Source organism: Desmodus rotundus, chromosome 4, assembly GCF_022682495.2.
Source record: "Desmodus rotundus isolate HL8 chromosome 4, HLdesRot8A.1, whole genome shotgun sequence".
NCBI classification, from domain to species: Eukaryota; Metazoa; Chordata; class Mammalia; order Chiroptera; family Phyllostomidae; genus Desmodus; species Desmodus rotundus.
This window is the reverse complement of record NC_071390.1, coordinates 28,574,981-28,600,604: the sequence shown is the minus strand read 5'-3', so window position 1 is coordinate 28,600,604 and position 25,624 is coordinate 28,574,981. Positions and strand designations below refer to the sequence as shown.

Sequence of the window (25,624 nt, the reverse complement as noted above, 5' to 3'; positions counted from 1 at the left end):
AGTGAACATTAGCTTATAAGTATACGTGTCCCTCTTTCGGTTCTTTTAGATACAGACCTGGGAATGGAATTGCTGGCTGTATCTTACAGCAATTCTGTTTCCATTTTTCAGGAGCTGCCAAATTATTTTCCATTGTATGTGTACCATTTACATTCCCACCAGCAATGTGCCAGGGTTACAATTTCTCCACATCTTCCACAATAATTTTTTTATTATAGTCATCCTAGTAGGCATTATTACATGGCATCTCTTATTGATTTGCAATCCCTAATGACCAGTGATGCTGAGCATCTTTTCATGTGCTTATTGGATATTTATGTATATTTGTGGAAATGCCTGTTTAAGCCCTTTGACCATTTTTTGATTGCATTGCTTGTCTTTTGGTTGAGTTTTAGGGATTCTTTTATATTGTAGATATTAAGCCCTTACCAGATAAGATTTGCAAATACAGAATACTTACTCCCCTCCTGTATATTGTCTTTCCCTTTCTTGATACTGTCCTCCATGGTTTCTGATGAGAAGTCAGGTGTGTTAATCTTGTTAAGGATCCCTTTTACGTAACAAGTCACCTGTGTAGGGGTTTTTTTGGGGGGGGGGGGTTGCTTTTAAGATTCATTTTTCAACGGTTTGATTATAATGTGTCAGTGTGAATCTATGTTCAAATAAAAATTGAATTTCATCCACATTTTAATTATACTACAGGCTTTAAATTATTTTTAGCTTATACTTTTGCACATTAGTTTAAGTAATAACTGCAGGTAATAAAGTCATCTCTCATTTTAGAGTACCTCTTGTCACCCTGAATGTCTGGCATTAAGTTTAGGAACTTTCACTCAGGCCCAGATTATTTGTGGCTATACTCAGGGAGGGCTTTTCTAGAACCCTCCTTTTCCATTTGCCTAGCTCTTTTCAGCTACTCAGAGTAAAAGTTCTGTCTCAGAAGAGTAGTAACTTGCTTACTTTTATTTACAATACGTCTGATCTCTGAAGTAGAAGAGACTTACTTGCTTTTAAAAAATCTGGCAATAGAAGTAAACAAATATGTTTGTCAGCAGGTAATAGTGCCAGAAGTATCTAATATTGCCAGAGCCAAGATTTTAAAATTCCGGTAGAATGGAATGAACCGAAACTGCAGGTGATGCTTGAGGGTGATGAGCAGAGTCAGTGTTAAAAGAAAATACTTAGGTAAATGTATAATAGATTATGTCAGACTTGGCAAACACTTTATATAGGGTAAAGTTGAGTTTGCTCTGATGGCAAGTTCACTACACACCTGCTGTATGAATTAGTTGCTGGTTAATAAAGTAGGATTAATGCAGTGTAATGAGGTCATCATAGTTTCACTGTATCTTATATCAGTCAGACCAAATTTTGAGTATCGTTTTGAGTATTGAGTAGTTAAGCACTATAAGTACATAAGTATATAACTATAAGTAAGTATATAAGTGAGTATATAAATAAGAATATAGTTATATACTTACAGTGCCTAATAGATAATACATAATGATAAATAGTCTAAAAACCATTTTACATGAGGTATAGCTTGAAAAACTGTTGGTTGCCTACTTTTGTCGAACACCTGTGTAAGAACTGATTCTTTTTTCAAGTTGCTGTTGGACTGTGGTCTGGGAAATGGCAGCACTTCAGAGAGCGGCACAGAGTCTGTTGTGGCCCAGCACAGGATCCTGATCTTCTGCCAGCTGAAGAGCATGCTTGATATAGTGGAATATGACCTCCTCAAACCTCACTTACCCTCTGTCACTTATTTGAGATTAGATGGAAGCATACCTCCTGGTCAGAGGCATTCCATTGTTTCACGGTAGGTGACTTTAAAACTCTTACAAATCAAGTCTATAGTCAGTGTATTATGACTTACATAGAAGTTTGCCTCATCAAGTATTTTCTTTAAAAATACAGAACTACAAAACAAATTGATAAAAAAAAATGTAGACCTCCAGAAATATAGTTGCATAGTTTGTTTAATTAAACAAAAATGTGTGACTGTATTAGGATAGCACTTTGAAAGGTATGAAAGAAATTTCAGGCAACAATAAATAGAGATAACTACATTGCATCTCACCTTTTTGGGGGGAGTTGGGGAGGGAGGAAGCAAGTAAGTGGCTTAGCTGAGATCTGTATCTTGATCTCCGTGTTTCTGCTCAGGACAAGTTGGGAGCTGGCCCAGCTAGGAAGCAAAGTCACTGAGTACAGTGGTTTGTAAGTGTGGCCTGCACCCTCTGCTTTAGAAATGGCAGGTTTCTACATGTAGATTCTTAGGGTCTCTCTCAGACCTGCTAACTTTAAGAGTAAGCATTTTTAACAAGCATCCTGAAGAGATTGTTAGGCACAATACAGTTAGAGATATGTGAGTGGGCTTTGGAGGCAGACAGACCTAGGTTTGGCTCCTGTCTGTGCTATGTAGGCAGTGTTCTATTTATCATCAGAGTCTGAGTCTTTCTAAAATAAGGTCAATGATAATATCCTCATAGAACTGTTTTAACAATTAAATGACCTAATGCATATAAAGTACAAAGCCCATTGCTTGTCTCATCATGAGATGTTGTAAAAGGTAGCTTGGTATTAACGTTAGTTTTTCTTTTTCCTAGAAGTTACTAATGTCCTTTGTGAATACCTTCTAGGCCTAGTGCAATACCAGCAACCTCAACAACTTACCCTCTGCCTTCCCCAGTTGATCCAGCCTTTTCCCCCATTGTCCTCTTCTGCCTCTATCTATTAAAGGTTCATAGTTGAGTTTTGTCTTAATTATAGTTAGTGTTTAATTATAGGAACTTAGCCTTTATCTGATACTCTAAAATATAATCCCATTGGATTTATTTGTTTCTAAAGTTTCTGACATGTTCTAGAATACGTTCTTTCTATTAAAGATGTTATATACAGGGTGGGCAAAAGTAGGTTTATAATTGTTGGTACGTAAAACACAGTTTATTGTTGTATTTTTTTTCCATACGAACAAATGTGAACTTACTTTTGCCCCACCTTATTATATATTATTGGGTTGGCCAAAAACTACATTTAGTTTTTACATAAAATAAAATACACATTTTTCATTTTCTCCAGTAAGTTTATTGATTTGGATATTTTATGTCAGCTACCTTCCACATGGTAGAACGTCAGTTGCAATTTGATTGCTCTCAACTTCAGCTGGTCTACCCAACCACAGACCATTGTCCAGTGAGAAATCTCAAGCACGAAACTTCATAAACCACTTTTGACACGTTTGATCAGTCACAGCACCTTCTCCATACACTACACAAATCCTTTTTTACGTTTCACTTGCATTTTTACCTTTCTTGAAATAATAAAGCATAGTATACTGAAAATGTTGTGTATTTTCTTCCATGTTTAATATTAAAGTGGCTACCAAAAAATTCACCAATTTTGGTAAGTTTTTTTAATGCATGCTGATATGACAGCTGTCACAATACAATCTAACAGAATTGTTTCGAATGAAGTTAGACAACTAAGCACTATTACAGCCATCTTACAGCAAAAAACCAAATGAACTTTTTGGCCAACCCAATAAAAGAATATAGTTTTATCTTAGGTGGTCATAGAAATGTCTGTGTAATGGATTTGTAAAGAAGTATTCTCATTTGTGTTCTTTAATTTTTATTAAATAGTCCAATTTCTGTAATGCAGGTACTTAAGAAAGAAATGTACTAATCTTATTTTTAAATACCTATACTTTTAGGTTTAACAACGATCCATCCATAGATGTTCTCTTACTTACAACTCACGTTGGTGGCCTGGGGCTTAACTTAACAGGCGCTGACACAGTGGTATTTGTGGAGCACGACTGGAATCCCATGCGTGACCTACAAGCCATGGACCGGGCCCATCGCATTGGGCAGGTAAAAAGTCACCACTCACAGTTGTTAACCTGCAAGCTGGCAAAGCTTCTCAAAAAGCTAAGAATCAGTTTAAGTTCCTACTCTGATGTTAACAAATGTTTGACCTTAGACAAGTCATTTAATCCTGTGGCATCACTTCCTCATGCATTAAATGAAGTGGCTTGGGCTAAGAAAAGTGGGATGCTCTCCATTCCTAATATTCTGTGATTCTCTGCAAACATTTTAAGCTCATGGGGCCACATAAAGAAAACCCAATCATAATTAGATGGTAGTTAAGCATGCAAGCCCCCTATTTTGTTGAACCTCAAACCTTATCAATTAATTTGTACTACAGTTGCTTAACTTCTTTTTCTTAATTCAGAAACGTGTGGTTAACGTGTACCGATTGATAACAAGAGGAACATTGGAAGAGAAAATAATGGGCTTGCAGAAATTCAAGATGAACATAGCAAATACAGTTATTAGCCAAGAGAATTCCAGTTTGCAGAGTATGGGGACAGATCAACTGCTCGATCTGTTTACACTTGATAAGGTAAAGAATTTAACACAGTTTGCTCTCTAATGTATGCAGACTTCCTCAGGCTGCTTCATGAAAGTTGAAAGGAGTAGAAAAAGGCATTCACTTTGGTATCAACTAGACAACTTTTTGAGGGAATTTTTGACATCCAGATAAAACTCTCCAGGATCCTAGGGGATGTTCGAAGTTTTGACTTTGATTAATGTCTCCAGTGTCTTGCCCCAAGACTTCTTTTTTCAGTCCTTTCCTGCCTTCTGTTAACTGGTGACCTAACAGAAGTTAACTTCTTCGAGCATCTACACCCTTGGGAGAATAACAGTGCCTATATCACTGCACAGTTATGAAGTTAAAGTAATACATGTAAACACTTAGAAAGTATACCTAGTATAGATTCTCAGTACATAGTAGCCATTATTGTTATTCTGTAATCCGTGATCAAAGGATGCACCTTCTGGAAGTACTGGTCAGCCTAATAATGTAAAACAAGTGGGGTTGGATTTAAAGTCCTGCATTAGGTTGAGAAAGTCAGCTGCACACCCAGTATAAATTATGGTGAGAACTGACCTTGGATAATGTAATTGAACTAGCTGTAGTAACAGAAACGTAATGGCCCAATCTGAGAGAAAGTGGGTCCACTGTCCTGTGTGTGCTCAGCCGCTTTCAGAATATTATGTAAGTCCTGAGAGAGGGCCAGAATGGAGGTAGGTTCTTCAGTCATGTCATATAAGGTAAGGTTGAAAAAACAAGACCTGTGCGAGTATAACCCAGAAAAGAGAAGGCTCAGAGAAACATGGATTGCTGCCTTCAGGAGCTTCTATTTTGTTTGAAAGAATATTCTTGCATGTGACTTGTAGCAAGGAGAACTGGTCTCAGGGAGGGATGTTCCAGGGAAACAAGAACTGTTGCTAAAAAGGATCCCATTGGGACAAATAGGAAAATTTGAATATGAACTACATATTAGATCATTTTAATATATCAGTTCACATTAAATTTTAATGTTATCTTTGGTTATGTGAGAGAATGTCCTTGTTCTGAAGAATACAAGCTTATTTCTATCTAGGGATAAAGGATCATAACAACTACAACTTACTCTTGAATGGTTTGGATAAAGCGCTGTTTATTATTTAACTATATGTCTAGCACGCACACACACAGGGGAGAGAATGACAAAGCCAGTGTGACACAGTGAACAGCGAGTTCTTTGTCATGTTCTTATATCCTGTAATCTTGAAATTCTTCCCAAATAAAATGATAAAATTATTAGGCCTGTGAGAAAACAGAATAAGCTGTCTTATGAGATGAGCTTACCCATCACTTGAAGTATTTAACTCTGTTGAGTAAGTGCAATGTTAGAAACAAGTATGATATTTTAAAGGAATAAATTTTGAAGTTAATAATCTTTCATTTTATCTTTCTGCCAATTTTTCTTAAGGATGGAAAAGCAGAAAAAGCTGACACCTCTACTTCTGGAAAAGCAAGTATAAAATCAATTCTTGAAAACCTGAGTGATCTTTGGGATCAAGAGCAGTATGAGTCAGAGTACAGCCTGGAAAATTTCATGCACTCTCTCAAGTAACTGTCAAACATTGTTAATGCAATTGCTGCTAGTTCGGTTACATTTCTGCTGATATTCAGCAAATTTCAAAGTTTATATGGTGAACTTTTAGCTCAATGTGTAAATAGATCTGAAGAATATTCAGCATAACGCTGGTTCTTGTTTCACTGGGGGGAACAAGTTATTCTCAAATATTTGCACTGTATTAAATTTAAATGTTAATGTGAAATGGTTTAAATTTTACATGCTGAATAGCTGCAGAGCAGAGGAACCAAACCAGGTTTACATGTGCTACCATGAGGTGTTCTCACTGGGAACGAGCCTCCTGTCTTTAGAGTCACTTTGTACAGGATGAGTATCCATGAGTACTTTAATGTTCATGTGCATTTTTTTCTTTTAAATGGAACTTGTTTTTATATATGATTAAAATAGGGCTTTTTTGTATAAAAGGCCTTAATGAGCCATAATTTTAAGAATAATGACTATGATATTGGTCACTCTTGGAACATGAAAAATCTTAGACAATGAATTGAACCATGCCCTTGGTGGAAACCTTTATATATTTAATGCAGATGCATAGTGTTTTTCAAATCTTTAACATCATTTTGTCAACTTTTAAAATATATCAACTATTCTAAACACAGGTAATGGTCTATTTAAGGCTACCATAATAACATCCTATTAAGAGGGTGTTGTTGTTTTTTTTAATTTATGTAATGGCTAGGATATAGCCAGATTCAGAGAACATATGTACGCAATAGGTTTCAATCATATATATATATATTTTTTGTAACTGTAAACATATACAGTTTTCCAGAAGTAGATTTTACACTGTTTAGAATTCCAAAACCTATGGTGATAAGACTGTTTATTGAAGTAATGCATGATTGAAGCATAAAAGGGAGACGTAATTCCTTTATATGTACAAACATACATAAATATACATTTCTATATGCACAGAGATACACCTATCCTGCATCACAAAGGTGCTAGGTACTGGTACTAAAATCATGTAGTCACTCTACTGGGCAGCAATAATAACTGGGCCTGAAGCTGATTCACTAGTGAGCTCCATGGTGAGGGTGGGTGTGTGTGTATAGATGTGCATGTATGTCTATGTATATAATTTTATAAATTTCACATAAATTAATACATGCCTGTGTGCATATATATGTATGGGAAATATTTGTATATACATGTACAGGTAACGAACATCCCCAAAGTTTGTGGCTGGCCATACACATAGGCATTGGTTTAAAAACCATCAGACCTCAGCTGTAACATAACACTTCTGTTGAAAATCATTAGTTATACTGTTCTGCAGCATTTAGACATGGACGTTTGTCACATTTCAGTAGCTTTGACAACATACTGTACCATTAACCCTAGCATTCCACAGAGAATAATAAATAAGATCGACACTGTAAAATGTATGCGACTGTGTTTTATTTGTACAAAGTGAACGGCCAGAAGGAAACTCCTGACCGTGTAGAGAACGTGCATTGTACACAGCACTGGCTAGCTGAGCCGGGGTACCTGAGTTGGAATTTTTTTTAATCCTCACCCAAGGATAGTTTGATTTTGGGGGGGGGGAGAGGGAGAAACACTGATTGGTTGACGCCTGTACGTGCCCCAACCGGGGGGTCAGACCTGTGACTGACTCTGGTGGATGGGATGATGCTTCAGTCAACTGCTCACTCGACCAGGGCCTGAGTTTAATTTTTTAAATGAATTATTTATATACTGTTTCTGTAAGCCAACTATTTAACACAGCTCAGAGTAATTGATATTTTCTAAGAATTTGTAGGGAGCAACATATTATCAAAGAAATAGGAAGAGAATTCACACCATAAAAGTTAAAGTTGTTTCCAAATTGAAAAGACAGGGCTGGAAGTCAGATGCTCAGGCAGCATAAATTTTAAAGAGCAGCATATGTCTAGTGGCACAGATACGGCAGAGTGTAGTGTGGCCTAAGAGTAACGGCTGCATGGGGAGAACTGGACTGAGTAGTGAACGATACTAAATTACAGCAGTTAATTGTGTGGATGTGATAATGATAAATGTGTGCATGTGGGAAACAAGTAGGAGAGAATGTTAACATTTTAAACTGGGTTTGGGTTCATGGATGTCCATTGTACTGTTCTCCCCCTTTTTTTATTTCAGAAAATTTCATTTAAAAGTAAGTATATATTCAGAGATTATCAGCTGTCAGTATGATTTTCCTATAAGAAACACTAAGTTTTTAGGGCTAAAGAAATATTAAAATTTAGAGTTCTGTGTATAGTTTTGCTATATGAATATATCCCCAAACATTTCTCAAAAAAAGATTCTAGTCTTTCAATGGGAGCTTATTATAACAAGGGTGAAAGTCTCTGATGTTGGACTGATCGACTCAGTATAGTACAACCTCCCTCCTTTTTGGTGGTTATATAAGTTTATTCACAATACTTCAGTGAAGCTGTTTGAGAATATGACCACTTATAGTACCCCCAGTTTTGCCTCTAAGAGTGAATAGAAATTATAAAAAAGTAATAAGCATTCCATCACACATCTGTTCCAAAGAATTAATCCCAATACAATCTTCTCCCTAATTAAAGAAAGACCTCCTCAATTTCCCAGAATATATGCTGGTACCAGTGGGTTATAAAGTGAAATTGATTGCAGGAAAATGTTATCAAGTGCCAGAGTATTCAGTGTAAATCTATAAATCAAAAACTCGAGTTATGTCAATTAATAGAAAATGTTCACTATTAACACCAGTCAGTGCCAGCCATCATCTCTAAGGAGACAAAAATTGCCTACTGCTTCAAGAAAGGATTCCTAGTCTCTGGGAAATTCCCTTAAGCCAGTGAAGTTCTGTTGAAGAATATAGGACTGAGATCCTAATATCTGTGTAGGGAATAAAGACTTGGTTTTATGCATACAGGAGGGGAAAAAAATGGAGCTATAACTTAATCCCCTCCAAACAGGACTAGCACAAGTGTCCAGGAGCTCAGAAACAAAGTTCTCTATGAGAAATCAGAATCCCAGGTGTGTACTACAGTTAAGTTTAAGGTCTGGGTATATGCTAAGTATATATTGTAGGAACCACAAATCAAGAAAATAAAATCAACTCTGGGACCCTAGCAAAAGCAAATGCAAAACTGCCCTACAGGAGAGTTTCAGATAGATTCTGATAGGATTCATTGGGGGAAAAGATTCTGAGATCAAATTTATAGTTACATACACACACAGCCTGCAGGAGGCGCGGAACTACTTTCTGGAGGAAAAGTCAGCAGATGCAAATAGGAGAACTAGCTCTTTAAGAACTGCAAATAGAAGCTCTGGATGGGTAGCTCAGTTGGCTAGAGCATCATCCCAACACACCAAGCTTGTGGATTCGGTCTCCAGTCAGGGCACGTACAAGAATGAACTAGTGAGTGCATAAGTAAGTGGAACAGTGAATTGATGTTTCTGTCTCTACACCTTCCCCCCCTCTCTCTAAAATCAATAAATGAAAAAAAATTGTAAAGAACTGCAAATCTGAAAGACCTAAAGTGATTTGGATATAAAAATAAGGAAAACATTAAAAAACAGGCAAATTTGGAAAACATAGTAAATGAAAGTTACTAGAATTGAAAACTTTATAATTATCAATACTGGTTAGATATAGCTGGAGAGAATTTGTGAGCAGGGAAACCGATCTTACAAAATCACCTACAATGGGATGCAAAAGTGATGAATTGATGGAAAATAGGAAAGAAGCAGCAAAAATTACGGGAGCTAGAATGACATCTAATACAAACTGAACAGGAGGTCCAGAAGAGGAGATTGTGGGACGAGGGACAGGAAGTCACCTTTGAGTGACTTTGAGTTATGCGCACACCATTGCATATATAGTAAGTTCTGCCTTCTCTAGCTCCCATTTTCCAAATTTTTCTCCATCTTCACTGCTACAGCTGTAGGACCCGTCACCATCTTAACAGTCCTGGACTACTGTATTCTAACTGGTCTCCCGCCTGCTGAATCCTTCAGGGGCTTCCTGTAACAGGCTGACCCTGAGCTCTTTCACCATGGCCTACAAGTCCTACAGGCTCTGGCGCCTGCCCGTTTCTGTGACTTCCGTCATTTCCCAACACGCTGACCCCGGTCAAGTCAGCCTGTCCTGCTTATACCTCAACGTAAAACAAAATGTGTTTCCTCCTTGGTTTTGGTTCTGGCACGGCTGGGTGAATGGTGTCATGGGGAGATGTGGAAGACTGAAAGGGGAGCAAATTTGGAAGGGGAAAAGGGAAGATGGAAAATCAAGAACTATTTTTAACATGGATAAATCTCAAAAACAAGGATGTGTCAAAAATAAAATGTGTAGTTTTAGTCCATTTATAAAGACTAAAACCATGCAAAACCAAAACACTGTTTAGGGATATACAAACAAATAAAATACATAGTTATTTCACATTTGAAAAATAGAAAATTAAATGACAGTCATACACACAACATTAATTGATCATTTCCTGCTCTGCCAAACACAATGGGAGAAGTTTCTCACATTGATCTTTCTCTCCCTCCCTTCCCCTCTCTAAAATCAAAAAGCACGTCTTTGGGTGAAGGTTTTTTTTAAAGAGTGGTATTTCATAATAAATTCAATTAGCCAGGAAGTAAATACAACAGCTCCAAATTGATACATACCTAAAAGCAAAAGTGGACAAAACTACGAAAAAGAAATGGACAAGTCCAAGGTGACAGTGAGATTTTATCACACCTCTTTTCATTGGAACAACCACACCAGAAAAAAAGCAACAGGATGTGGATGATTTTAATAATACAATTAATACATATGACTTCATTGACATGTGTATAGATATACCCAACAACTGAGAAATACAGTCTTTGCAAGCTTACGTGGAGCGTTAACCCAAACCGACCACATGCTGAGCTATAATGTAGATCCTGGCAAATTTCAAGAAATGAGGAACATGTAGTGTGTTTGTTGTCCACTCCTATTCAAGATGTACTAGTGGCGTCAGGGTAGATCAAACATATGCCTGAGGTCCTTCCCAGTGCAATCAAGCCGTATTAGGAAAGCATACAGCTTAGAAAATAGGAATTAAAGCTGTTTTCTACTTAAATGACTGTCTTTGTAGAAAATTCAAAAAAATCCACAAAAATACTAGAAGTCGAGCAGTTTCACAGGACACAAGGTCAATATACCAAAAAATTTTTTTCTGTACATATAATGGGAAATTTAAAATTTTCTGTAACAGTAACAAAAACCATAAAATACTTAGGTATGTCTTACAAATTATGTAAAAGGCCTGTGTGCTGAAAACTACAATGCACTCACGAAGGAGACCAACGAAACATTTAAACATGAAGGGATTCGCCGTGTTCACGGATTGAAAGCAATTTTGCTAAGGCTTCAGTTCTCCTTAAACTGATTTCAAGACACAGAGCAGTTTGAGTCACATTCCAGAAGGATATGTTATAGAAATTGACAAACTGGGTCTAAAATTTATGTGGGAAGGCAAAGGAACCAGTAATCAAAATCAACTGTGAGAGAGCAGTGGTCGAAGACTCGCACTGCCAGATGTGAAAGCTCGTTACAATCAGGAGAGGGTAGTGCTGGCCTGGAGCAGATACTCTGCCACTTCATAGCCACGTGGTTTCCCACGAAGGTGGTAAGGCAGTTCAACGGAGAAAGGATAACCTGTTCAAAAAGTGGGTGTCCATAGGCTACAAAAAAATTGTAAAATCCCCAAACTTACACAAAATTTAATTCAAAATAAGTCACGGGCATACATGATAAACCTAAATCTGTATAACTTCTGGAAGAAAACAATTTTTTAGATGTTAGGTTGGGCAAAGATTTCTTAGATAGAATACAAAAAGAATGTACAATCCATAACAAAAGTTAAAAACTTCACTATTTGAAAGTTACATTAGAAAAAAGCAACAAAGGGAGAGAAGATATTTCCAACTCACACGTCTGATAAAAGGCCTTTATCTTGAGTATATAAACTTAAACTCCCAAAACTCACTAAGTAAACAACTCAATTTAAAAACAAGCAAAAGATTTAAACAGATACCTCTCCAAAGAGGATATACTGATACAAAAGGCAAATAAGCAGAGGAAAAGAAGTGCAGCTTCTTTGACAGTAGTTGTGTAGACGGGTGGCACTGCCGCTACGTACCATAGGAATGACTCCACACTTTACAAACTGCGGGCGAGGAGCAGAGCAGCTGGCGCGCTCATCCGCTGCTGTTCGGGATGCAAAATGGTACGGCCACCCGTCCCATTCCCATGTCTTAACCAAGTATAATGAAAACGTATGTCCCCATGAAAACTCGTACACAGATGTTTACAGCAGCATCATTCATATCGTCAAAGAATGCAAGCGGCCCCAATGCTCATTAACTGACGAATGGATAAGCAAAACGTGGTACGTAGTCCCCTTTGCCTGCAGTGTGTTGCCCACAGTCTGAAAATGTTAAATGGAGAACTGTAGAAATAAACAATTGCCGTTTTCAACTGTATGCCGTTCTGGGTAGAGTGGTGGAATCTCACGCCCTCTCACTCTGTCCCGCCGGGACGTGAGTCATTCCTTTGTCCGTCCTGCCCCTCCGTATACACTGCCCACCCATTAGTCTCTGTAGCCGTCCCAGATAGAGTATCGACCAGGCATCATGCTGCTTCTGTTCAAGTAACCTTTCTGTTACTGAACGAAGGCCCCAAAGCCATTCATATAACTTATATTGTAATTGTCCTGTTTTTTTATTGTTAATCTCACTGTGCCTAATTTGCACGTTCAACTGTTGTAAATATGTATGTGTATACAGGAAAAAACCATAGTGTATACACTCGTATATAGAGAGTTTGATACACTCCACGGTCTCAGGCATCAACTGGGGGCCTTGGAATATGTGTGCCCGTGGATAAATGGGGCCTGCAGTGCGTCCACACAGTGGGGTAGTAGTTGGCCATGACCACGAATAAAGTACTGACATGCTACAGCAGGGTCATAAAACCTTGAAAACGTTATGCGAAGTGAAAGCAGTCACAGAAGGCCACGTGGTGTGTGAATCCATTCATATGAAACACCTGGAACAGGGAAATCTACAGAGACAGAAATTGGGTGGTTGCTTAAGTCTGGGAGTGTGGTATGGGGTTGGCGATAGGTAAAGAGTACAGATTTCTTTGGGAAGTAATAAAAATTCTAAAATTGATGATGGTTGCATATATCTGTGAATATGTTTAAAATTGCACATACCCTTAGAATGGGTGAATTGTATCTCAATAAATCTGTTTTTAAAATGAGGGTTTCTAGAGAAACCCAAAGCAAAGAGGGGAGACAAAAAAAAAGGACCCGAGGAAATTGAAGCCCCCGGCACCTGACACATAGAGCGGACATTGCACTGCGCCTGACTCACAGCCGGAGAAACAGAAAATCTCACACCGAAGGCCTGTTTACCACCTCAGTTACTGTTTCCCAATACATCATGTCCAACTTCCAACAAAAAATTACAAACAGCCCTGGCTGGTGTGGCTCGGTGGTTGAGTGCCAGCCTGCGAACCAACAGGTCACGCACAGGTTAGGTTCCCGGTCAGGGCACAGGCCTGGGTTCCAGGCCAGGGCCCCAGCTGGGGGGTGTAAGAGGCAACTGATTGACATTTCCTGCTCTCACTCCCTCCTTTTCTCTAAAAATAAATAAAATATTTTTTGAAAAATTACAAAACAAGCTAAGACAAGAAAAGACAATCTGAAGAGACACAGCAAGCATCACTACCAGACTTACATATGGCAAAGATTTTGTAATTATATTGAAAATTTAAAATAACTGATTAATGTACCACAGGCAACAAAGATAAAAATTATATCAGACTTTTCTTCACAAAACAAGAAAACAGTGGCATGAATTATTCAAAGTGGTGAAAGGAAAAGCCCACCAACCTACAAGTCGGTTTCAAGCAAAGTTATTCAAAAATAAAGGACAAATAAAGGCTTTCTTGGGCAAACAGCAACCGAAGGTGTTTGCCTCCAGCACACCTGCCTCGCGTGAAGTCACGGAGGAACTCATCAGAGAGAAGGAAAAGCACAGGTCAGAAGCTGAGACCCACGTACAGAAAGGAAGACTATGAAAAGGAATAAATCATGGTAAAATAAAACATTTTACTTCATTCTTGAGCAAATAGATAAATCTTTAAAATAATAGCAACAGTGTATTTGCTGATTATACATAAAAATAAAATGGCAGCCACATGATAAGAGATAGGACAGAAGAAAATACCTTATCATAAGGTATCTGCACTACCCACAAACTACGGTATATTGTGATTTGAAAGTGGACTTACTTGGAAAATGACATCCGGTCAAGATGGCCAAGTAGGTAAATGCTGTGCTCACCTCTTCCCACAGCTACATCAAAACTTCAACTGTACAACAACCATCACTGAGAACTACCCGAACGCTAGCTGAACAGAAGTCCAATAACTAAGAATACAAATGCAGCCGCACTGGGACTGGTGGGAAGGGTGGAGGGGACCGGGAAGGGCTCACACACACAGCGTGGCAATTCGGAATCAGGATGAATGCCTCAGCTGTGGAGGTCCCCCCTTGAGAAGCGAGGGGTCCCAACCCCACACCAGGCTCCCCAGCCTGGGGCACCAGTGCCAGGGAGAGGAGTCCCCGTAATATCTGATTGGAATGCAGTGGGGTTGTGTCTGAGTGAGATGGAAGACTCGAGACCACACACCCTTCTCGAGCGGCCTGCACGCAGACTCGCTCACAAACTCACTTGCTCTAAGCTCCACCCAGCACGACGGCAGCGGCTCAGAAAGTGCCAGGGACACGGGAAGGAACCAGACTGACTAGCTTCTGGCTGAGGGCTGGAGGGCCAGGGGTAGGGGCAGTCCTCTCCAGGGACAGAAGCCCCAGAGGGTGCCATTGTTACTTTGTTGCAGTCTTGTCCCACCCAGCCAGCAGGTGAAGGTGGGAGCCAAACTGCGTTCTCCATAAACCTGGCTAACACCTTTCACCCTGCCCCACCCAACACCCCCCACCCCTTTCCGGTGACTGCTCGACACAGGCGGCCTTCCTCAGCTCCTGGTGCGGACTTTCTTAAAAATCTCTCAAAGGTGCACCGACTCCAGTCAAGCAGCGGTGGACTCGGTGTGCCCTGTACCCTAAGTTAGGCACAGGTGCAACCAGTCTCAACTCCCATCACATGGCCCCAAGCCTGCCTTACGCAGCGGCCAGTCTCATCTCGGAATGCAGCTGTAACTGAGTGGCCACAAGCCTGGCACTCGTGGCAGCTGACCTCAGTTCACAACTTAGCCTCCCCAAGCACCTCCAAGCTGAGCACAAGTGGCAGCGAACCACAGGTCACTTTGTAGCTCCTACAAGATGGCTCCAAGCCTGGCACAAGCAGAAGCTGCCCCTGGCCTGTGCCGGAGCCCCTCCCAGGAGGCCTCGGAACCAGCACACCTAGCTGCCAGCTTCAGACCACACCAGAAAAAATGTTAGGCACTGGAGGGTGGACTTGGCTGAAACCGGAAGTTCACTACAGTGACTCCCGCTGCATGACGTCAGCCCTGCACAACACTCGCCAGCTGTAGTCACAGCCAGCCCCCACAGCCGCTCACCCTGAGTCAGCCCTCCCACAGACATGCCAACAGCGGTCAAGGCTGGATTACAACAGAAGGGCGCGCAATCCGCACGGGCACCCCAGAGCACCCAGCTCAGCCGACCACAGCGACGGCTCCACTGGGTCCCACAGGCCACAGGTCCCACATGCTACATCAGGCCATTGTGCCAAGACGGGGAGATAGAGCAGACCTCCCTAAGTATGTGCAAGATCTACATGAGAAAAACTATAAATTCTAATAAAGGGAGCCAAAGAAATGAAGGGAGAACTATTTCATATTCATGGATAAAAATACTCAGTATTGTCAGCTCTTCCCAGCCTGATCTACAGATTTAATGCAATCCCAATCTAAATCCCAGTAAGTTCTTTTGTAGAGATGAATTGATTCTAAAGTTTGTATATAAAATGTTAAAACCTCCAATACGATAAGTAGACAATATAATAGTGAAAAAGAACAAAATTGTGATTGACACCACCTGACTCAAGACAATATAAAGCTACAATAATCAAGATGGCGTGGCACCGATGAAAGAACAAATAGCCCTGGCTGGTGTGGCTCAGTGGTTGAGTGCTGGCCTGCGAATCAAAGGGGCGCTGGTTCGATTCCAGGTCTAGGGCACATGCCTGGGTTGCTGGCCAGGTCCCCAGTGGGGGACACGTGAGAGGCAACCACACACTGATGTTTCTCTCCCTCTCTCAAAAATAAATAAAATCTTAAAAAAAAAAAAAAAAAAAAAGGAAAGGACAAATAGCACCCAGCTGGTGTGTCTCAGTGGATTGATTGCAGGCCTATGAACAAAAAGGTCGCTGGTTCGATTCCCCATCAGGGCACATGCCTGGGTTGTGGGGCCAGGTCCCCAGTTGGGGGTGTGCAAGAGGCAGCTGACTGATGATGTTTCTCTCACACATCAATGTTTCTCTCCCTCTCTTCCTCCCTCCCTTCCTCTCTCTAAAAATAAATAAAATCTTAAAAAAAATAATAAAGAACAAATAGATCAATGGAACTATAGAGTTCAGAAATAGATCCCCAGAAATACAGGGTGGGGCAAAAGTAGGTGTACAATTGTGAGTGAACACAAAACTTTATTATTGTATTATTATTCATTATATTATTTTCCATACAGACAACTGTAAACCTACTTTTGCCCCACCCAGTACAGTCAACTGATCTTTGGCAAAGGAGCAAAGGTGACAGAATGGAGAAAGGACAGTTTTGTCAACAGATGGTGCTGGAGCAACTGGACGTCCCCATGCAAAGAAAGTGAATCTAGATACAGACCTCTCACCTTCTACCTACATGAACTCAAAGTAGATCACAGACCTAAATTCGTAGTTAAATACGAAACTACAAAACCTCTAGAAGATACCATGGAAGAAAATCCAGATGACTTTGGGTTTGGCAAGGAGTTTTTATTTTTACTGAATTTATTGGGGTAACATTGGTTAATAAAATTATATAGGTTTCAGGGGTACAAGGTGAGTTTTTATTTATAACATAAAAAGCATGGTCCATGGCAGAAAAAAGTGATAAGTTGAACTTCATTAAAATTAAAAACTGCCCTGCAAAAGACTGTGAAGAGAATGAAACGACAAGCCCAAGAAAATATCTGCAAGACCCTCGAAGGACTAGTATCCAAAATATACAAGGAACTCTTGAAACTCCACAATAAGAAAACAACCTGGTGCAAAAAAAAAAAAAAAAAAGAGCAAAAGAGCTGAGTAGACCTCTCCTCACAGATCACGGAGACGGCAAGTACGCACGGGCAGAGCCGCTCTGCATCATACAGCACTAGGGGACTGCAAATGAAGACCACCCATCACCGCACCTACTACAATGGCTGAAATCCAAAACACAAACGCATGCCCTGACGATGACACAGAGCAGGTCAACTCACTGAGGGTGAGAATGCGAAACGCACAGCCGCCTGGCCGAAGAGCTCAGCTGCTTTCAGCATTGTCCTGATAAGCCACGGCCGGGGGCTCGATACAGACAAGGGTCAACCTACAAATGCATAAATAAGTGGAAAACGAATGTTTCTCTCCCTCTCTGAAAAATCAATGAAATATTTCACATAAAATATTTGAAGCCTGACAAGTACGGGCTGTATAGCACTCTCCCTTAAAAAATAAAAATAACTAAACTTATGATCCAGCAGTCATGCTCCTGTTTACTCAAATGAGTTGAAAACTTATGTCCTAGGAAAATTAAAAAAAAAAAGAAAGAGCCCTTGTATCCACACAAACACCTTCCCATGGACATTTCCAACAGGTTCGTTCATAAATGCCCAAAACGGGAAGGACTGAGATGTCCTTCAGCAGGTGTATTGATACATGAACTGCGGTGCATCCAGACAATGGGGTATTATTCAGCACTAAAAAGCTGTGAGCTTGGAAGCCATGGAAAGACGTGGAGGAACCTTAAATACATATGCTAAGTGAAAGAAGCCAATCTGAAAAGGCTACATACTGTATGATTCCAACTATAAGACATTTTGCAAAAGGGTCAAAGTAGAGAGAGCGCGAAGGCATCAGTGACTGTCAGGGGGCGGGGGAGGGATGAATAGCTGGAGCACATGGAATTTTTCGGGCAGTGAAGCTGTTCTGCATGATACTGTAATGGTGGATATGTGACATCATCATTTGCCAAAACCCACAGAAATGTGCAACACAAAGACTGAACCCGGATGTAAACTGTGGACTTCAGCTGGTAACTATTTATCAATGTTGGTTGATCAGCTGTGGCAAATGTACCACATTAATGCAACATGTTAGTAGGGGAGACTCCGGGGGGACACGAGCACTGTGCTAATTGATCAGTTTCCTGTGAACTTAAAGTCTCTCTGTAAAACAAAGTGATGTAAAAAATAGCCACATGATAAAAAAAAAAAAAACCCAATTAGAAAATGAGCAAAACAGAAGTGACATTTCACTGGGGGAGGACAGGCGTGGTAAGTGTGCACGTGAGGAACGGCCGGCATTGTTAGCCATCAGGGACACTCAAACCAAAACCACGGCAGGGTGCTGCTGCGTGCCTGTCAGAAAGGCTGAGCAAAACCGCGTGGACAAACCCAAACACTGGGGAGCGCGCAGAGAAACCCGGTCACTCCCGCATTTTGGTCAATACCTGAAAAAGGGACACCCATCCAGAAAACAGTGTGGTAGTTTTTTGAAAAACTAGACATGAAAACTACGAAACCAAACAAAACCCAACCTACCCTGTGGCCCTGGGCATTTGTTCCGGAGAAAAAGAAGACACGTTCACACAAAAACCTTACAGGAATGTTCACAGCAGCTCTATTTGTGATGGCCCCAAGCTAGAAACGAGCCGGGTGTCCTTCAAAGAGCAAGTGGTTAAACGAGGGTGCATCCGTACCGTGGGGTTGTGCACAACAATGGAAAGTATGATATTACAGTTGTCCCATTCAGCATAATCAATAAATATATTTAAAAAAAAAGGAAGTATGAGGCCACTGGGATGTATTTATACAGCCACCAAGACGAATTTCTGAAGGATTATACTGATTGAAAAAAGCCGGTCCCAAAAGTATACTTTCTGGTATACTTTCTGGTTCCATTTATATACCATTCTTGAAATGAGAAAGTTCTAGAACGGGGGAACAGGTCAGCCAGTCATCGCCAGGGGTTGGGCAGGGTGGGTCCGGGAGGAAGGCGAGTGCAGCACGCGCTCCTTGTGGCGAGGGAAGTGTTCTTTATTTCGTCTGCAGCAAGTGAAGATTCTGGTTGTGATATTCAATATAGTTTTGAAGATGTTAGAGGGAATCTGGGTGAAGAATACGTTGGGTCTCTTATTTCTTACAACAGTATCTTAATCTACAAGTATCTCAGAATAAAAATGTATTCATGTTAAAAAATCAGATTATAAGGTGGAAGTGGGGCAACAGTATTTGTCTTAGAAGGTAAACAAGACTTTCTATAAGCCAGTCAGCTACAGGCACTGTGAGAGTGATGGGGGAGCTCAAGAGTTAAAGATTTCATTTTCGGTTGATGGGCTCACGTGATTAATGCCGTGGAAGGCTGTCACTCCAGGAACTGGAGTGCCCGACTCCAGGAGGTCCACGAGCAATTCAACCTCTGCGCCCCAGGGGGCCTGCAAGCCCTGGGGGTGGTGTCTGAGCCCTTGTGTTCCTGGAAAATCGCTGGTGGACTGCGACTCTTACCCAGTTAACCTTTTCTCCAGACCCCTTACCTACCCTTCCTTCTCCCTATAAAAAGGCCGGCTTGAAGTGTGATGTTAAGATCATTTTTGAGGTTACATAACTCAGCATCTTCTCAGATCGCTGGCCATCTGAATCAAGTGCCCACAAAGATTCAGTCCTTGCCTCTACGGACTGGGTCTGGCGGTGACAGGCTGCACGGTGGCGGACTTCTTCCGTTTAAAGAGTAATTGGCTTTCAGTGTTTGATGCTCAGTCATCACCTTCTGAAGATTAATGGAGTTTTATTAACTTTATGTCTCCACACCTTACCTTTCTCTCCAAACTGACTTAAAAAAAAATCCTTCTGGGTGTTGGAGGCTTACGGAAGAGCAGAAGCAGCCTGGAGATGGCTGGGGGGAGATGGGGGGCAGGAACACTGAGGTGTGGCGGGGGACAGCAGGCCAGTGTGCACCGGCCACCCGTAGCAATGAAATCCATCTATTCAGGGGTGTGAAAAGCAAATTATATGGAGGCTGCCTGGAAAAAAGGAATCCACGTGGCCCAAACATCAGTTTTCACCTTTCAAAGAGCCCTTCCTTGTTTGTTTTGATGTTCCATTGAAACGCAGAAAAGCGCACGGGTCGCGTGTATACTAAGCACCATGAATTTTGAGCACACGGTGTATTCAACGCCCAGCTCCAGAAAGTCACCCCAGAAGCTGCCTTCATGCCCCTTCCAGTTATCCTTGTGCCCGCTTACACGAGTAGGGGCGTGCCTGTGTTCTTTTGAGCCTGGCTTATTTTGATCACCATTGTGAGAGCCTTCTGTAAGGTTGTTTATACTTGTAGATCTTCATTCCCATATTGCTCTCCATACTCCACTGGCAGATACACTGTGGGGGGGAAAAGGGGTTCCATGGACAGTAACCTCACAGGGTGAGCTGACCATGAATTCCTAACCAGTCAGGTCATGCCAGGTGGCCACACCCCAGGCCTATGACTTCTTTAGTGAACAGTTTTACGCCAGCCTTGGCCATTGTTTCTGTGCATCTAGGTTAATACATATTTGAAATAAACCTTAACCACCCTCAAGAAAGCAAATAATCTTGTTAACTATCCGGTAACCCAGTCCCTGCCTTGCTTTCTCCCACCTCCACGTAATCTTCCTCAGGCTGCCTCCTGGATTTTAAATGCATTCACTAGGCTGCAAAACTTACTCCCTGGAGCATTGAGATCTTGCTACTCGGCACTTGTCATCCATTTAGCTCAAGTCAATTCATAAAAATTCTCTGCAGGTTTGGACGTTTCTTACATCAGTGCTACAATTTAACCATTCTAATGTTATAAGACATTTCCCACTTGGAAATTCTCGGACACGTCTTTTGGGAACCAACTATGTATTTCTGCTGGCTACACAGCTACTGAATGAAAATCCTGAGCCAGCTCTCCTTGAACAGTTAGTTTCTAAAGGGACTGTAACCACTTCACACTTCTACCAGCACTGAGCTAGACCCTCCCAACCCTTGGTATTCGCAGGCTTGTAAGTTGTAGTCATTTTTGTGGGTGTGCACTGGAATTGTGTTTGGGTTTTAATGATGATAAAACTGGCCTGAGGGCCATCTTTTGAGAGGCCAAGCACACAAGACTCCTTGGTGTAGGGACCAAATTTGCCCTGGGGAGTTTTTCTTCCATTGACAAAGGGTCTGTTTGGTTTAGGCCTGCACCGAAGGTGAGAAGGTGGAACATTTTTTTCCCTTGTACTTAACAGTGCAGCTTGAACCATCTTAACCAAAGAGGGGGCCAGAAACCAGCAGGACAGGACTAGTTCACTTGCGAGGGGCCAGAATTAACTGTTGAGGGGCACGCACACGCCGTTACAGTTAAGACCCCCTTCTCTAAACACGCACAACGCCCAGACTTAGAATGTCATTCCCTCCATGTTCCTACGGAACGGGACAGCACGAAGATAACTTTCAGGTGTCTGTCCCAGTGGCAGCTGGATTCCAGCCACTTATCTGTGGGAACCCACTCGGACCTCAGGATTGATATGAAGATGATTTTAAACTGAAGACATCTGATATTGAACAGATGCAAAAGACAGCTTTTTCAGAGCTTCCCTTATCTGACCAGGGCAGAGCCTTCCCAGAGCAAGGCTGGAACCAAAGCCCTCTCCCAGGAAGCTTCTCTGGGCAGAAGGAAGACGGTGAAAAAACACTCACACCTGCATAAACAAACATTATCACAGATTTTCTTTCACACGTTTATCAATTTTGAGAGAGAGAGAGAAGGGGGGAGGAGATGGGTGGAGGGAGAGACACACACAGAGTGAAAAACATTGATGTGAGAAAGGAATGCCCTGCGCCAGCTGCCTCCCTCCTGCAGGCGCCCTGACCGGGGATCAAACCCACAGCCTTTCTGTGAGCTGGACGATGCTCCAACCCATTGAACCTCCCGGCCAGGGCCAGAGGCTTCCCTATCTTCCGTCTCTCCCTTTAAAAACCCACTGTCTTCCCAGGGAAGCCTTTTTCTCCCCCTCCCATTAAATTAGGTTAGAAACCCCTATCTTTAATTGTATGAAGGGGCCACGTCTTTCGTGTGCACTTCTGTTAAGCTTTTCGTCACTCACTGAACCCCGTTGGTGGTGGAGGAAGCAGTTACCTCCCCAACAACCCTGTGACGGGCGTGGGCCCCACCGATGCGGCCGCGCGTCCCCCCGCCCCAGGGTGCGCCCTCACCCCGCCGGGCACGGCGGCGGCAGCTGGCACACACACCGTGGGCACACGCGCGGCCCGCCTGCGTGTGGTCGCAGGGGAATAACGCGGGTGTAATAACTTACCGTTTTAATGTGCACATTCCACCTAAAATGTCCCATGGTGTGCGTGCGCGTGACATTATGTCACAGAATTACATGCCTAGGATTTTGTAATAAAAAAGGGGCGTCGTTTGTGCTGGACCCCGTTTACGACTTTTTAAGTCTTCTGCTTTCACGGCGCCCAAGTGACCCCTGTGTCGGGGGTCTGGTGAAAAACCACCAAATCCAATGTTTGCCCTGAGTTTTCCTCTCTGCGGAGCAGGGACCTTCGACATAGTAAACCAGCCTCCTCACCAGGCAGGGCCTGCTGCCCCCGCGCCCCCCATCTACTCAGAAGGGGGTTCCAGCACCGGAAACGCCCGGACTCCGGATTTACCCCTAAAAATAATAGGCTGCTCGTCACATAGGCACGTTCATTGCCCCGCTCCCCTTCCGCTCCAAGAGCTGGGACAGCAAAACCCTTTCGCCAGGGGACAAAGGTGGGGCCCAAGTCGGACCAGCGTTCTGAAAAGAGGATTCCATCTGTTTGGTGTATGGTACATTTTTAGAAAAATCAAATGGAAAAGGGACCTGAAATATACGTAATATTTCTTTCCTTCTTCTGGAGGGATACAGAGCCCCCCCCCCGCGCTCCCCGCCCCCCCCCCCCCCCAACGTTCAGCGCTGTCCCTGGCGGCCCGGGCCTCGGGCTTCAGCCCCCCGGGCACCGGCTGGGAACGCGAAGCCTGCGCTGAGCGAGACCGGGTGGTGGGGTGCGCCCCGAGCTGCGCCTCCGGGCTCCGGGGACGCGGCGCACCGGCCCCGGGTTAGCTTACCTGCAGGGCTGCAGCGAGGCGTGGACGGGCCACCCCGACACGCCAGGATCACCTGGGCGGAGGGGGCCGAAGTGGGACGCGGAGCATTTGGGTACCGCGCTCAGGGAGGGGTGCGATGCCGAGGGCGGGGGTGGGGGAAGCCCGCGGGCCCCCAGCTCCCCCCCAACCCCGCGGCGGGTGGCTCAGGGCCTGGGCTCCGGGCTGCGCGGCCGCCACCCTCCTGGCAGCTGGGCTCTCGAAGAGCCCGAGCGCTGCGCGGGCACAAGTCCCGTCCTCGTCGGGCGCCCAGGTGACCCGCAGAGGCGGCGGGTCCCGTCCCGCGCCCACGCGCCGCTCGGTCTTGGGCGGAAAGCCCCGGGACTTTAAAAACACCGGCGCGGCACCCCACCCCAAACCGCTGCAAGCAAACCCCGGGGCTGGGCGTTGGAGCAGCTCCCAAGGGAGTCCCTCGTGCAGCCACCTGAGCTGCATTCTCTACAGGGATCCGAGGGAGTGCCCGGGAGAGCTGCTAGCTGTCCGAAGTCGGTAAGGGGGTTTAAAAAGACGCCGTTTCTGAATGATAGGGGGCAGCCTCGTGTGAAAAATTACACGAAAGGGGCGTACTTACGTTTTCATGACTTTCTTGGTTTTGATTTTGAAAATTGGGTTCATGTGGCAAGTGCCTGGCATTAAGAACACCTACTTGCACCGCTAAAACCACGCCCTGAATTCCGGTTCACACTGGGTCGAGCACATACCTTCGTGTCTCAAATACACGCGTGCTCTTTTTTTATTCGTGTTGTTTGCGACAGAGAACAGCTGAGTGCCGCTGTGCTTAATTTGCTGCAAAGGAACTTGTCCCGCTCCCTCCAAAAGCTAATCAGGCAAATTGTGCCAATGTCCCCAGATGCAATCCGTCGACGCCACGCTCGCTATTCCTTAGCAGATGCAAAGGATGACAAGTGTCAGTACTTCATACAACTAGATTTAATAAGTTGTTATTACAGAAAAAAATGAAGTCCAAACTACAAAGTTTAAGCAGTTGTAAGCAATAGCTGCACTGAGCTCCATGGTTAGTCACAGTACCGCAGTTCCGTACAAGCAACATTAGTCCAAGCCCCGAAGGCGGAAGCCGAGTAAGGGTTACCAGAGCAAAAACAATCGGAGGACAGGTAATAAAAGATACAATACATTTAAAATTAGTCGTTAGTTGAAAAACAAATACAGAGATCTTAGCTGTGAACACTCGAAAAGTTATGTCCATTATTTTGACAGCAAAAATACAAATACCTAATACTTTATACCCCAACAGAACTATACCAAGAAAAAAAGAGCGTAAGTTATCCTGTATTAGCACCCGAGTTTTCTATTTGTTGCGATTAACTTCATCGTCATACACACTTAAACATCCCCAAATCACAGACCCACTTCTTGACTCATTTGGGGGTATAAAGTCAACAGCATCAATTATAAAATACTCTGTGGTAAAATGGAACACTATTGCAGCTGAGACAGAGAAGTTCGGTTATCATCAGAAAAGAAAACAGAAAATGTTAGCTGACATACCATACAAACTGGTGAAAAAGCAACAATCCATACAAATAAGCCAGATTTAACAAAAGGACACTTTTTTTTTTTCACTAAGCTGTGACTAATCTTTCACTCAAACCTTGCAAGTAGAGATGTCACTATACTCAAATATTTAGGTAGGAGCTTTACCCAGTTAAATACCATTTTGTTGCTAATACAATAGGTAAAATTAAAACTAGCAGTTATTTGCTAAATTGCATAAATGCAATACATTCTGCATTAGCCCATGCCTCACTAACAAGCTATAAAACACAAGATATAAGCAGAAATCTAAGCATAATCTTTATACCACTAAGCAAGAATTTTCCAATTTCGTTTCTTCTGTTCCTAATCACTTATTTGTAGTTAATGTAAAATTCCAACCAGTAATACCCAATTTGAGTCAAAATTTTACATCACGACTTGATCTAATCTATATATTATTTACAAAACTGAATACATAGAGCATACCCACAAGCCAACTCTGGACACACATTTCTCCAAGTTATTGATAACCTCGCCTCCGTGGCAGCGGACCTGCAAGAGGCTACCAAGGACTCGCAGAAACACCCCATCTACCTAGAGCAAGTCATTGGATGTTCCGTTTACGCAACACCAGTTTTGCAGTCGGATGCTTTATTCGTTTTCACCTGAGGTGCCATCACAAGGACGCGCTGCCGTCAGGGACAGCACCGCTTCGAGGTGAGGCGGGTGTTGGAGAAGCAGCAG

General features: G+C 42.6%; 1 protein-coding gene across 2 annotated transcripts in view; it reads left to right on the top strand.

Annotated features, from left to right (window-relative positions):
- Positions 1–7,373, top strand: part of BTAF1 (B-TFIID TATA-box binding protein associated factor 1) — a 94,159-nt gene extending 86,786 nt beyond the window's left edge. For both annotated transcript variants that reach the window (XM_024563478.3, XM_045197740.2), the window contains 4 exons: positions 1,608–1,819; positions 3,713–3,872; positions 4,234–4,404; positions 5,822–7,373. In XM_024563478.3, coding sequence (XP_024419246.1) covers positions 1,608–1,819; positions 3,713–3,872; positions 4,234–4,404; positions 5,822–5,965 — 687 coding nt within the window. In that variant the 3' untranslated portion in view covers positions 5,966–7,373. The remainder of the gene's footprint in view (positions 1–1,607; positions 1,820–3,712; positions 3,873–4,233; positions 4,405–5,821) is intronic.
- The last annotated feature ends 18,251 nt before the right edge of the window (positions 7,374–25,624 follow it).